This window comes from Oncorhynchus nerka, linkage group LG5 (genome assembly GCF_034236695.1).
Source record: "Oncorhynchus nerka isolate Pitt River linkage group LG5, Oner_Uvic_2.0, whole genome shotgun sequence".
NCBI lineage: Eukaryota > Metazoa > Chordata > Actinopteri > Salmoniformes > Salmonidae > Oncorhynchus > Oncorhynchus nerka.
In genome coordinates this window covers 50,521,333-50,535,547 of record NC_088400.1, presented here as the reverse complement: position 1 = coordinate 50,535,547, position 14,215 = coordinate 50,521,333, and the positions used below count along the sequence as shown (strand labels likewise).

Genomic DNA, 14,215 nt, shown 5'->3' with positions numbered 1-14,215 from the left:
CCCTTTTAATGTTATACAGGTGTTGTTTGAGTCTGGTTTCTATGGTGTGTTTGGTTTCTCCAATGTATTGTTTATTGCAAAGTGTACATGTAATGATATAAATGGTGTTATGTGTGTTCAATGAATAGGATTCTTGTACTGGTGCTGCTGTGTATATTTGTAATGAACTTTATCTGTCAAAAATGGAAATTATGAGGTTTGAGGTCTTGTGGTGGCTTACTACTGAATCTTGCTTTGGTGAGGAGGTCCTTTAAGTTTTTGTTCTTTCTAAATGCTGAAATGATTGTGTATGGTTTGAGTGGTATATAAGTGTGCTGAACTGTAGAGAAGTTGTGTTTGATTGATGTAGGGGTCTAATTCCATGTGAAAATGTGGTTACTAGGGGGATGATAATTGTCTGAGTATTGATGACAAGGGAGAAGAGACAGAGGAAGTGTTTCGGTTTAGTGATTGGTGCAGATCACTTTCCATAGGGGGGTCAGGATTAGTGTGAGGGAGGGAGATAGGATGAGAACCCTGGTTAGGGTGATGGTACACATTAGGGTTAGGCGTGGGGGTTGGGTTAAGGTTAAGAGAGGTGGATGATTTGCTGTGGTCTGTGTTAGGGTTAGAGGGTTAGGGGTTAGGGTTGGGGGTTAGGGTTACGGGGTTTAGGGTTACGGGGTTTAGGGTTACGGGTTAAAGGTTAGTTTCTAGTTTTGAGTCGGTTGATCCACTTCCATCTCTGACACGTGGAAGCCGAAGGGGGGGAAGGGAGGGGTGTGCACTCCACATTATATACGCGCGGGCCGGAGGGGTCCGGGCGCGGCCGGCCAAATTAGTAGGCCCCATGGTTCCCCACTTGTAGATTAACCCGTTGGTTGGGTTTAAAGACTCTGTCTGTAGGGTTAGGGTTAGGTATGGTTTTTAGAATGGTTAGGGTTAAGGTTAGGGTAACGTATAGTTTTTTTAGAAAGGTTAAGCTTAGGGTTAGGTTTAGGGTAAGGTATAGTTTTTTAGAATGGTTAAAAGGTTAGGTTTAGGGTTAGGTAAGTTTTTTTTAGAGTGGTTAAGGTTAGGGTTAGGGTGAGGAATAGTTTTTTAGAGTGGTTAAGGTTATGTTTAGGTAGGTCTGTCAACTTGACGTAGGATCAGGCAAAACCCTTGAGTTGCGTACCTTATGCAGGTCCGGTCCTCGGTTGGTTGCCATGTGTCCATGTCGAGTGGTATGGTCATGATGTCTAGGTCCGCTTGTTAACGGAAGTGGAAAGCATAGTGCAACCTAGGAGTTTACTCTCTGTCGGATCCTTTTTTAGCTCCACGTTGTCTATGTATTTACTTCCATGTTCGTCAGTCTTTTGGTCCTGGATGTTTTCAATCATGTGTGTAATTAGGAGTTATTCCCTTCCAGGATCCTAACTCTGAATTAACCCATGTCTAGTTAAATCCAGCTGGTCTGTATGGGTATACTCGGCGTAGGATCAGGCAAAACCATTGAGTTGCGTACCTTGTGCAGGTCCGGACCTCAGTTGGTTGCCATGTGTCCCTGTCAAGTGGTTAGTCTTTAAACTACCAGTGGTTTGAGCAGACAAAAACCCAGAAGGCGAGCCCTCTCTACGGTTGTCATGCATCCGCCCTTGGAGTTCCGTCCTGTGTTTGGGTAGGTGTATGGAGGGTTTAGAATCAGGCAAATCTTCTCTGGTTTTCGTACCGTACGTCTGCCAGTAGTAGAAGTTGATTGCCATGTGTCCATACCAACCATCTCAGTCGTAGGTGATTCAGTGGTTTGGGCGATAGTGACCCGTGGAGCTACTCCCTTCCAGGATCGTAGTGTTCCAGTGGTATGTCAACCCAAGACAGTGATTTTTTTATTTCTCCCCGTAGTCTAGGTAAAAAAGTGGTTCGGTTGTCCAGGCTTAGTACGGCGGGGTAAGGGGTCCCCCAGTGAAAAATTGTTCTGTGGGATCCAATTCTCCGCCAGACATTATCTGGGCACCCCAGGGATTACACGGCCGACGCGAGTCCTCCAGCCGCAGCGCCTGACCCAAAAGCCCCACTTTTCGAGGACTTAACTGCTCCAACCCGCTAGGATGAAACCCGCGCTACTGAACATACTGCCAATCCAATTCTAAACTGGGGTAGATAGTCGTCCAGCGCGGTACGCGAGTCTCATCTGCTTTTGTGGGGCTGGGAGGGTTGAGCCGATTGGTCTGCCAACAGAACCCCGAGAGGTCCCGAAGGAGTCCGGTCTATCCATATCCTCCTGTCTTCTTGCTTGGTGTATGGAAGGGCCTAATTGCTTAGGGTGTAATCGCTGCGGGGGAGTCGCCAAGGTCGGGAGTCGCCAAGGTCGGGAGTCGCCAAGGTCGGGGGAGTCGCCAAGGTCGGGGAGTCGCCAAGGTCGGGGGAGTCGCCAAGGTCGGGGGAGTCGCCAAGGTCGGGGGAGTCGCCAAGGTCGGGGGAGTCGACAAGGTCGGGGGAGTCGCCAAGGTCGGGGTCCCCAGAGTAGTTGGAGAAAAAAGGTTCTCGTCCGTTGGGGGTGCTGGTGGGTATCTTCAAAAAAGTGTTTTAGAAGGATGGTGGGTTGGTGAAGTTTTTTTTTTTGTTAAATTTGGTCGGTTTGTGTTCTATTTTATTGTTTCTTTTCATCAAGGGTCCATGGTCATGGTAACCCTGAGTTCAAGAGACTTTGAAAATAAAATAATATATATATTTATGTACATATGTATAAATTTTTATTTTATTCTTTTGTTTTTAAATTTAGTTGTTTCCTATTGGTCAAGGCTCCATGGTCATGGTAACCCCAAGAGAAGAAAATTAGATATTTTGTTAAATATAAATTGGTTCCCTAGTGATTATTGTTACAGGATCCAAGGGCTCATTAATGATAAATATAAAGTACATTTTTAAGAGTCCGTAGTCACTGTAGCTCTGGAATACTATAAAAGATCTATTTTACGGTCCAAATGGCCACCTTTATATTTTTAGGGGAGCCTACTGGTAAAAAGGCTAAGTATTGGTGTCTGTCTGTCAGTAGGGTTGGGACCAAGGATGGGGTGGGGGTACACATGCATACACACATGAACATAAAAGGGGATGTGCCTATACACATTTTGTACATATACAAAAGCATACACATACAACCCCACAAGTGGTGTGAGGGATAGCATACAACGTCACACTCCACTACATCCTAGTGTGTGCCTATATATGAGAGCTGTGTAAAAATGAAATGAAATAGTAGACAAAAGGAGACTCCTCCGACGTCTGTGTGGAACCTGCCTTCCTTACAGCAACACTACAGATCTAGAGGAGTCCTAGCCACGACGCGTTTCTGCCTTACTCGGCTTCATCAGGTAGCAGGGAGGAGAATATATAAATAAAATTGAAATAAAAGGTGCAAAAAGTAGTAAAAATGTATGTATATATATCTACATGTACAGTAGGGTGTACTGTGTAATTTACTTACCTTGAATGTAGTCATGGTTGGGTGTGTGGAGCGAAATGCTGCCTGTCCGGTGGTCTCCCTGTAAAGTTGTGAGGAGTGCTACCTCTCTGGTGTGTGCATGTGTGGGCCAGGTGGCTTAGATTATTTTGATTGGTCTGTACTGTTACTAGGTAGGATAGCCTCTAACAGGTTGCGGTGTGGAGGTTTCAGATAAAGGTGAGAGTGGAATGGGGATTTAGTAAAGTGGATAGGCAGTTAGAGTAGAGGTCAAGCACACCTAACAACAATACAATGGAGACCCAATGTGATAAAAGTTCAACCTTGTAGTGACACAAGGTTTTCAAAATGTTATTTGGTATGAATGAAGAGTGGAGTGTGACAAAACAGGGGTCACAATACATTGTAAGGGACAGACAAGGTTAACAACATGAGGTCAGGTACAGATACATGTACACACACACACACATACACAGAGGGGTTAGAACTGGGGTTGCAGTTCGGGTTAGGGGCTAGGGTTAAGGTTAGAGTTAGTGTTAGGAATGGTAGGGGTTAGAATGGTTAAGGTTAGGGTTGGAGTGGTTAAGGCTAAGGTTGAGGTCAGAGTAAGAATGGTTAAGGTTAGGGTTAGGTTTAGGGTAGAATGGTTAAGGTTTGGGTTGGGGTTAGAATAGTTACAGTTAGGGTTGGAGTTATTCAGGCTAGGGTTAAGGTCAAAGTTAGAATGGTTAAGGTTAGGTTTAGGGTAGAATGGTTAAGGCTAGAGTAAAGGTCAGATTTAGAATGGTTAAGGTTAGGGTTACAGTTTGGGTTAGGGTTAGAATAGTTGAGATTAGGATTAGTGTGGTTAAGGTTAGGGTTAAGGTCAGAGTTAGAATGGTTAAGGTTAGTGTTAGGGTTAGAGTGGTTAAGGTTAGTGTTAAGGACAAAGTAAGGGTGATTGAGGTTAGGTTTAGAGTAAGAATGGTTGCGGTTAGGGTTAGAATGGTTAACATTAGGTTACCAGTAGGTGAGGAGTTGTAAGGTCCAATTAACAAATAGGGATCACAGTACATTATAAGAGACAGACAAGGTTAACAACATAAGGTCAGACACAGATACATATACTAATACACACACTCATAGGGGGGTTCGGGCTAGGATTGCAGTTAAGGTGGGGGGCTAGGGTTAAGGTTAGGATTAGTGTTAGTGTTAGGAATGGTTAGGGTTAGGATGGTTAAGGTTGGGGTGGTTAAGGTTTAGGGTAAGAATGGTTAAGGCTAGGGTTGAGTTCAGAGTTAGGATGGTTAAGGTTAGGTTTAGGGTTGGAATGTTTCAGGTTAGGGTTGGAATGGTTCCGGTTAGGTTACCCATAATGTATAATGTATTTGATTCTAGATGACAAAAATATTACAATCTGAGACCTATTGATCTGAAGTCTGTTGCACTTCCACCTCTGTTAGGAACTGTCTGACAGAGAAAAAAACATCTAATGAGGGACATTTTAGCAGAGCACTCCCTCTCTGAAGAAACACTGAGAAAGTACTTGATTTCATGGTGGCGCCAGGATTTGATCCTGAGAAATTGTCTAATAAGGGAGATTTTAGCTTGTGATCAACATAACCTAATAAAGAAAACTCTCTCTTTGAAAACATACCCATAAAGTGTTTGATTTCAAGTTGACAAAAAAAATTACAATCTGAGACCTATTGATCTGAAGTCTGTTGCACTTCCACTTCTGTTAGGAACTGTCTGACAGAGAAAAACCATCGAATGAGGGACATTTTAGACTGAGTAAAATAACCAAAAAAAGGAGCACTCCCTCTCTTAAGATACACCTAGAAAGTACTTGATTTCAAGGGGGTGCCAGGATTTGAACGTGAGAGATTGTCTAATAAGGGACATTTTTCACTGAGTAAAAAGAGTCCTCTACCCTCAAAATACTCTTTGAAAGCACTTGATTTTAAGGGGGATCAGGATTTGAAACTGGGACCTCTTGATCTGCAGTCAAATGCTCTACCACTGAGCTATACCCCCTCTGCTAGAAACTGTCTAAAGGCGGAAAAATTGTCTAATTAAGGGACATTATAGCTGGAGATCAACAAAAACTAATAAAGAACACTCGATCTCTGAAAACATACCCAAAAAGTATTTGATTCACAACAATACACACACATCTAAAAGTAAAAGAATGGAATTAAGAAAATATATAAATGTTAAGACAAATAATGTCGGAGTGGCATTGACTAGAATACAGTAAAATACAGTATATACGTATGAAATTAGTAAAACAGTATGTAAACATTATTAAATTGACCAGTGTTCTATTATTAAAGTGACCAGTGATTCCATGTCTGTTTACATAGGGCAGCAGCCTCTAAGGTGCAGGGTTGAGTAACTGGGTGGTAGTCGGCTAGTGACAATGACTAAGTTCAGGGAAGGGTACTGGGTGGAGGCCGGCTAGGATGGCTGTTGAACAGACAGCTTCCCTCCTGTTCTGGAGTGAAGTGAGTTTCGGAAAAACTGAAAGTATGCATCTTAGAAATAGTTTTCATATGCAAAAATAGCATGGTCACTGTAGTGGAACGTTTATTTTGATTGCCGATATCCTGCATATTTTAAAGTCCCATGTGAACAGGATTACTAGGGAAGTCGTTGTTCTTGCAAAGCATGTAAACGTTTGAAAAAAAAAAAAAATTATATTAGTCTGACTATCCACAATAATTCTATTACTGTGTGCAAGTAACTGTGCTCATTGATTATTTGTAGTTACAGATGGTTTATTTCTGTTTATATTAGTGCTAGAAGTGTCACTACAGACACCCTGGTCCGAATCTAGGCTGTATCACAAACGGCTGTGATTGGGAGTCCCATAGGGCTGTGCACAATTGTCCCAGCGCCGTCCGGGTTTGGCCGGTGTAGGCAGTCATTGTCAATAAGAATTTGTTCTTAACTTTCTTGCCTAGTTAAATAAATGTTAAATTAAAAAATCTAAATAACTAAATACCATTTTGGCTAGATTTAAAAAAAAAGTTTTTAAATGTAACCTTTATTTAAGTAGGCAAGTCTGTTAAGATCAAATTATTGTTTAGATGGAGTAGGCCAACTAGTGTTGGGGACAACTGAAGCATTGTCGCTGAGCCTAACCCTAATTATTTTCCTGACCTTAATCTCATTCACCTAACCTGCATCAGTATCGCCACTGGGGAACACACCCAAAATTAAGCCTAGCAGCCTAATTGATAGCCTATCTTAATTAGTGTCAGCTGTTGTGACATTATTCCTTGTTGTGGAACTGCACGTACTGTCCTTAAAACATGGCCGATCATCTGTGCAAGTTTTGAAACAGGTTATCGTCGATGGTGGCAGATATGCTAGATGTAAACATGTTTAAACTTTTTATCCTAATTGCTGTCATGATGTGGTTGTCTCCGGGGAATTTCTCAGAAGCAGAGAAAGTCGAACAAGGTATGTAGCCTACTCACCATATACCTATGTGCTAGCAAACAGATGCTTGAGTTGGTAAAAAAAAATCAACAATGCATGCTGCCTTGAAATGATCATTATCTGCAGTGCATATTAAAGAAACTATGGCTGGCTGCTTGAGCAATCTTCCAGACAACACTCGTTTAATCCTGTTTCATATTGCTGTATGTTGCTAAAGGTTCACATCATTCATTTCAAAATGTTATATTTATAATAACAGCATATGAAATGATTTTGTCAATGGTTATTACTGGACTACTTGACGCTGATAAAATGGCCCTTGACTAAATTCAGTAACATTCTTCAGATGTGCATGTTTATGAAAATGCTACAATGAACACTGAAGTAAGAAGATTACCTTTACTCGGTTCATCGAACACGACTGAAATGGCTTATGGCTTTGTTGCAAACAGTATTGCTGTGATCTTGTATGGCAGCAACTTTGTCCCTGTCAAAAAGATAGAAACTGGTGATGGTAAGCGATCCATAAAAAAATCATAATGCGTGATTTTAAACTTCTCTCATTTGACCATCTTGTAATATTTTAACATAAATACATCTTCAGGGATGTTTTTCCAGTGGGTGAACTGTGCATCCATATTGGTAGTTTCGATGATTGGTGACTTGATACTCCACTCTCCCAAATTCCATCCGTTGGCAATGCTGGGAGGTGCAGCCTGGGCCACAGGTATGACTCCAACTTTCAAGCTGTACTGTAACCTTCACACAAACATAAATTGGGCCAACCCCCCCCCCCCCCCCCCCCCCCCTGAACTACTGAAATGTTTCATCAATGTTTACAGGCAGTTTAACAGTTGTCCCTGTAGTAAAAGCCATTGGCCTTGGACTTGGAGTTTGTATTTGGGGATCCAGCAGTTTGTTGATGGGCTGGATAAGTTCAAGGTAAGGTTGTTTTTTTGTATATATATATATATATATTTGTTTTTGCACAGTAAGTCCTCATATTTTACATTTGAAAGGGCAATTCATATTTAGGCTCAAAAGAACCATTTCCATGGGAAATATGTTCTTAGACCAGACATTGAGTCAGAGGTAATTATTATTTTTTTTTTCAACAGGTTTGGATTGTTTGGTATTGAAGCACAGGAAGTTGCCAGACCAGTATTGAACTACTGTGGTGCTGGTTTGTGCTTGTTGAGGTAATTTAAAAAAAAAAAATTTTTTACCTTTATTTAACCAGGCAAGTCAGACATTCTTATTTTCAATGACTGCCTGGGAACAGTGGGTTAACTGCCTGTTCAGGGGCAGAACGACAGATTTGTACCTTGTCAGCTCGGGGGTTTGAACTCGCAACCTTCCGGTTGTTAGTCCAACGCTCTAGGCTACGTTGCCGCCCCATAATGAGTCATGAAAGCACCTAATCCAATAACTCAGAATAATATTCTTGTCACTGGTCATTTTTTTATTAATTTTATATAGTCTATTGAAACTCTCATGACAATCGCATGGCATTTACCATTTTTTTTTTGTTTCCAGTGGACTCATCCTTTTCTTTGTGAGGACTAATGTTGGAGAACTTCCACATTCAGAATGCACCCCCTTACTGATTAACAGGGTAATTATGCTTGATGTTTGGAAGTATAAATGCCTAATCATTTTGGATACATGTCAGACCGCAGCAACGGTGACATGAAAGCGTACCACAACACATTCCACACCGCAACTTCACAGCAAGACCAGATTTAACACCCAAGACATTACCGCACATCAGCTAATGACTGGTTTGTCTATAAAGTATGTAATTCATGACACTTACTGTAACAGCTCTCTAGAAACATCAGTGAGGCGAAAAGTGTAATGATCAATTCTTCTGCCACCACAGGACAGACTTGTCAACTGCAGAAATGTATTTTGAGTTTGCATTGAGATGACCATGGTAAACTGCTGTGCTGACTTATCGTGTACACATCTGACTTGACTATTTTGTCTACTTAAGATTGTGAATTCTGGTGTCTATGGGCCTTCGGAGTCCTGGGTGGATGTCATGGGAGCAAAGAGAAAACGCTGTGTGTGAGTACACCCCTTAATCACTCATGATCGTTGCGTTCACAATTGAGTGGTTGGAGCTGCGCTGAAGCCAATTGATTTGGGCTCTAGTTACATGTTGGGACGTGACTTACTCAACTGAACATTAATTTCCTTTTGACTTTTGGACATGGGGCTAACTCAGTAATTATCGATGCAGTCATAGAAACGCTCTCACCACCTTTTGACCTCTTTAGAGGCTGCTTGTTGGCTGTTGTTGCCGGCCTGTTGTATGGGGCCTCCTTTGTTCCAATCCTCTACATAAAAAGCCATGCGGCAGACCACGACAGCATCTGCTATGGAGCCAGTCTATACGGTGAGGTGCTAGGTGGCAGGATCCTAGAGACTGTAGCCAATCACGATTTAATCTCTCTGGTACAAGTGGGATGGTAGCGTCCCACCTTGACAACAGCCAGGGAAATTGCAGGGTGCCAAATACTAAAAAATAGAAATCCCATAATTAAAATTCCTCAAACATACAAGACTATACACCATTTTAAAGAAACTTCTTGTAAGTCCAACCAGTGTCCAATTTCAAAAAGGCTTTACTGCGAAAGCACACCATGCAATTGTTAGGTCAGCGCCTAGTCACAGAACTATACAGCCATCTTCCAGCCAAGGAGAGGGCTCAGAAAAGTCAGAAATAGAGGTTAAATTAATCACTGAACTTTGATCATCAGATGGCACTCATAGGACTTCATGTTCCACAATGCATGCATGTTCGATAAAGTTCATATTTATATCCAACACCTCAGTTTACATTGGTGCGTTCAGAAATGCATTGTCTCAAACAAACGTCCGGTGAAAGTGCAGAGAGCCACATCAAATTACAGAAATACTCATCATAAATATTGATCTAAGATACAATTATTTAAAGTTAAACTTCTCCTTAATGCAACCGCTGTGTCAGATTTCAAAAAGGCTTTACGGCAAAAGCACACTTTGCAATTATGTTAGGTCAGCGCCTAGCTACCAAAACCAAACAGCCATTTTCCAACCAAGGAGAGGTGTCACAAGTCAGAAATAGTGTTAAAATGAATCACTTACCTTTGATTTCCATCTGGTGACACTCCCAGGTCTCCATGTTAGACAAATGTTAATTTCTTTCGATAATGTCTCTTTCGATAATGTCTCTATCTCCAAAAACCTCAAGGCACAAGGCGCGCTCTAAACACCAAGACAAAGTTTTTTAAAAAGTCCAATAAACGTTAGTAGAAAAATCAAACCTCATGTTTTTTGTCATAAATAATCAATAATATTTCAACCGGACAAAAGCTTTGTCAATAGAAAAGGAGAAACAAGAAAGGTGTCTTCCCAGTCATGCGCAGGACTAATGTCTGGATTTCTACTGTCCTCTTTTTGAAAGTACTGTCCTCTTTTTGAAAGTACTGTCTGAAACAATGCCTAAAGACTGGCCACGTGTGGTGGAAGCCATAGAGATAGTGAACTGGGTCCTAAGTCTTTGTATGGTGGAAATGCTTTCATTAGAAATACAGCCTTTCAAAATAATAGTACCTCCTGGTTGGATTTTCCTCAAGTTTTTGCCTGCCATATCAGTTCTGTTGGTAACTTTAGTTTTCTATCCAAATCTACTAATTATATGCATATCCTAGCTTATCGGCCTGAGTAGCAGGCAGTTTAATTTGGGCACGCTTTTCATCCAAAATTCTGAATACTGCCCCCTACACTAGTGAAGTTAAACTCAGTAATTTGTGTAATGCTGAAGATTGTTTAGCCTGCACAACGTGTTAAGTCAACATATTGTCAACCTAATATGCCCCCCATTTCCTAGATCTTGACTATGTGTTTGCCATGTGCTGTGGAATCTACCTCACCAGCACGGTGTATTTCTCCATCTACTGTGTAGCCATGAGGAACAGACCCAGGCTGTTCTCCAGAGCCATCCTGCCAGGTGCTCTCCACTCAAATTCTAATTCTCTCCTCTGCCTAAACTTCTACCCTCCCCCTTAAAATATGGGCTTGATGCAATCATGGGGGTTTCTATCATCATCCATGAGGGCAGATTGAGTCCAGGGCTGGCTTAGAAGTGTTTCCCAACTCCAGTCCTTGACTACCCCCAACAGCACACATTTTTGACAAACTCCTAATTCAACTTGTCAACTAATCATCAAGCCCTTGACAAATTGAATCAGGAGATTTTGGTCCAGTGTCACAACAAATATGTACTGTTGGGTGTACTTGAGGACCCAAGTTGAGAAACACTTGGTTAAAGATTTGGGCCGGGAAAGATAATGCCATGTGATATTATTTTGTAAAGAATGTTAAGTAGGGTGTCACTAAATCTCATTATCCTATGTTCAGGCTTTTTGTCAGGTCTGATGTGGACGTTGGCCACTTATTGCTGGTTTCTGGCTAACAACTACCTTAGTGCCGTGGTCACCTTTCCCATCGTCTGTGCAGTAAGTACACCTCTGGGATGCCCCCTGACATACTTTGTGTGGACACCCCTTCAAATTAGTTTATTTGGCTGTTTAAGTGATACCAGTTGCTGAACGGTGTATAAAATTGAGCGCACAGCCATGCAATCTCAATAGACAAACATTGGCAGTAGACTGACCTTAAGGGCTTTGACTTTCACTGTGGCACTGCAAAAAGTCAGTCAAATCTGAGCCCTGCTTGAGTTTCCCCGGTCAACTGTAAATGCTGTTATTGTGAAGTGGAAACATCTAGTAGCAATAACAGCTCAGCTGCTAAGTGGTAAGCCACATAATTGGACTGCTGATGCATGTTGTGCGTAAATAGTCTCTTCAGTTGCAACACACTACCGAGTTCCAAACTGCCTCTGGAAGCAATTTTCGGCACACTAATTGTTTCTAATTGTTTCAAGAAATGGGGTGCCATGGCCGAGCAGCCACACACAAGCCTAAGATCACAATGCGCAATACCAAGTGTTGGCTAGAGTGGTGTAAAGCTTGCCACCATTGCACTCTGGAGTGATGGATCACCCTTCACCATCTGGCAGCCTGATGTACGAATGGAAGCCATACATTAGTGACTGACCTCACAAATGCTCTTGTGGCTGAATGGAAGCAAGTCCTCATAGCAATGTTCCAACATCTAGTGGAAACCCTTCCCAGAAGAGGGTTTATAGCAGCAAAGAGGGGACCATCTCATATTAATGCCTATGATTTTTGAGTGAATGTTCGACGAGCAGGTTACATACTTTAGGTCATGTAGTGTGTTTTTGCTAAATGACTCAGTTTGTATAGCACATAACTTGTGCCCATGTCTGTGTATAGGTTATGACATTGAGATTTGGTGATGTCTTTTTACAGAATAAAGTTTGCGCCATTGTCAATTTCATGAATGTGCTACCGTTCCCGGTAATGCTAAATGGAGAGGACCTGACAATGGTGCTTTGTAAACATGTAAGTGATCCAATCATTTCAATTAACAGAATTCCTCTTTCTAGGGTAATTGTCTAGTTGCAGCTCTGTGGGGAAGTCTGGTTTTCAAAGAAGTCAAAGTAAGTGTCCCGGAGTGAGCAAATTTAGCTGATTTATTAGTCTAAGAAACTGCCTCAACTTCTGGGAACAAGGCACACTTGACAATTGCTGAAATTGAAGTATGAACTCTCAGCCATTTATGTAATTTTGCGGACAGAAAAAATCCAGTTCCACGTTAATTTTCTAAATAAAGTTTTTGCCCTAGAATTTCCAAATGTAATACGAACTGTGCTGATTTTGAAGTAGCTGGTCATCCCATCCCTTTTTGACCCCGGCTGAGTATCATTTAGTTCTGATTAGCTTGCCCAATGTCGTATATTTTATATCCTGTTGCTCTTATGCATGCCCCCTCCCTTTTCAACACCATTCCGCTCACATTATGGTTAGCCTGTGCCAACCCAATTTGACAGTGTGACATGCCATCAGATATTTGCTGTATTGACTAATGCTTGTTTTGTTTCAGGGTTTGGTAAACTGTTCAATCTTCATAGTAGCCTCCTGTGTTGTCCTGACTGGATCAATGTTGACGGCCTTCTCCAATGTGTAACAGAATCAATATACCCCCTAGATGGCAGCATTTATACAGGAGTGGCCATCCTAAAGGAGTCCTGAGGTGATGTGTTTTGAAAGCTAATGGACAGAGCTGATTCACAATCCCCTATTCTGTCTGAGACAATCATATTTGTTCTGGACAATACATTCCTATTTGAATGTTCTCTGTTACACCCTCATGAACAGGGCCCTAGATGGTGAAGTGTGTTTGTCTCTGATAGTCCTTCAGTTTAGTCTGTACATCTAATGGAGTACTTGATCACCTGGTTAATGAGGGTTCAGCTGTTGCTGGGACTTCTGTTGTCACGTATTCAATAGTTTGACGAATTCAAGGGCATTTTGAATGTTAAGAGGGACGATGTATAATTAATTTAAAATGTTCATACTCTACTGAAAATATTTATGGTGTTGTCTGTGGCATTTTACTATGTATGTGTGTTAAAGTCATAATCTTTGTAAGATCTTAATGTTAATCTTTATATGGGACATGTTTGAATAAAATGGCTAACACTCACAAGTTTGAGCAGTGAACTTTGAAGGGAACCTAGTGGGGAAAACAGGAACCCTAAATAGTGTGCTAATCTGCAGCATAAATTGAGGCAAACTGCTGCCTTTCAGTCTTCATGGTTTTATCTGAAAATCAAATGGCGGATGTGTACCTCTCTTCCCAGATTACCTATACTGAACAAAATACATGGGAAGTACTCAGAACACTTTACTTTTTCCACATTTTTGTTACGTTACAGCATTATTCTAAAATGGATTAAAATGAATTCCTCAGCAATCAACACACAACCCCATAATGAAAGCTAAAGGTTTTTCCAAATTTAGCAACTGTATTAACCGATACATTAATTAGCAGAAGGTCTGAAAGCTTATGTATGAGACTTGAATTTGAGCTCAGGTGCATCCTGTTTCCATTGCTCATCCTTGATGTTTCTACAACATGATTGGAGTCCACCTGGGGTATATTTAATTGATTGGACATGATTTGGAAAGGCACACCTAAGGTCCCACAATTGACAGTGAAAAAACCAAGCCATGAAGTCAAAGGAATTGTCCGTAGAGCTCAGACAGGATTGTGTCGGTGCAGATCTGGGGAAGGATACAAAAAAATGTCTGCCGCATTGAATGTCCCTGATCAGAGCTGACCAAAAATCTGGTCACTTGGACAGTGCTCTGGAGTTCCTCTGTGGAGATGGTTGAAACTTTGTCAGACACAAAGACTCTGACCATGAGCAACCAGATTCTCTGGAAGTAC

At 41.5% G+C, this 14,215-nt stretch overlaps 1 protein-coding gene and 1 non-coding gene across 4 annotated transcripts; one reads left to right on the top strand and one right to left on the bottom strand.

The window, feature by feature from the left end:
* Positions 1–5,368: 5,368 nt before the first annotated feature.
* On the bottom strand, positions 5,369–5,440 carry trnac-gca (transfer RNA cysteine (anticodon GCA)). Its single transcript has one exon. It is a non-coding gene; the product is annotated as a tRNA-Cys (tRNA).
* A 1,240-nt stretch (positions 5,441–6,680) lies between these two features.
* LOC115129942 (transmembrane protein 144) lies at positions 6,681–13,471 on the top strand. 3 transcript variants are annotated; one of them, XM_029660736.2, is made up of 12 exons: positions 6,681–6,871; positions 7,197–7,364; positions 7,497–7,577; positions 7,693–7,792; positions 7,969–8,049; positions 8,387–8,465; positions 8,847–8,920; positions 9,133–9,251; positions 10,728–10,847; positions 11,258–11,355; positions 12,369–12,422; positions 12,866–13,471. In XM_029660736.2, the coding sequence occupies exons 1-12, from the start codon at positions 6,763–6,765 to the stop codon at positions 12,947–12,949; spliced, it is 1,167 nt and encodes a 388-aa protein (XP_029516596.1). In that variant the 5' UTR covers positions 6,681–6,762; the 3' UTR covers positions 12,950–13,471. The 3 variants fall into 3 exon arrangements, with proteins under 3 accessions (XP_029516596.1, XP_029516595.1, XP_064874312.1); XM_029660735.2 differs by having other exon boundaries at positions 7,455–7,577; XM_065018240.1 differs by lacking the exon at positions 7,197–7,364 and having other exon boundaries at positions 7,455–7,577.
* Positions 13,472–14,215: the final 744 nt, after the last annotated feature.

Excerpts from the sequence above, each read along its gene's own strand:
- LOC115129942 (XM_029660735.2), top strand. The coding sequence starts at position 6,763 with ATGGTGGCAGATATGCTAGATGTAAACATGTTTAAACTTTTTATCCTA. Across the intron at positions 7,365-7,454 it reads AAAGATAGAAACTGGTGATG|GGATGTTTTTCCAGTGGGTG; the intron begins GTAAGCGATCCA and ends ATACATCTTCAG. Across the intron at positions 8,050-8,386 it reads GCTGGTTTGTGCTTGTTGAG|TGGACTCATCCTTTTCTTTG; the intron begins GTAATTTAAAAA and ends TTTTGTTTCCAG.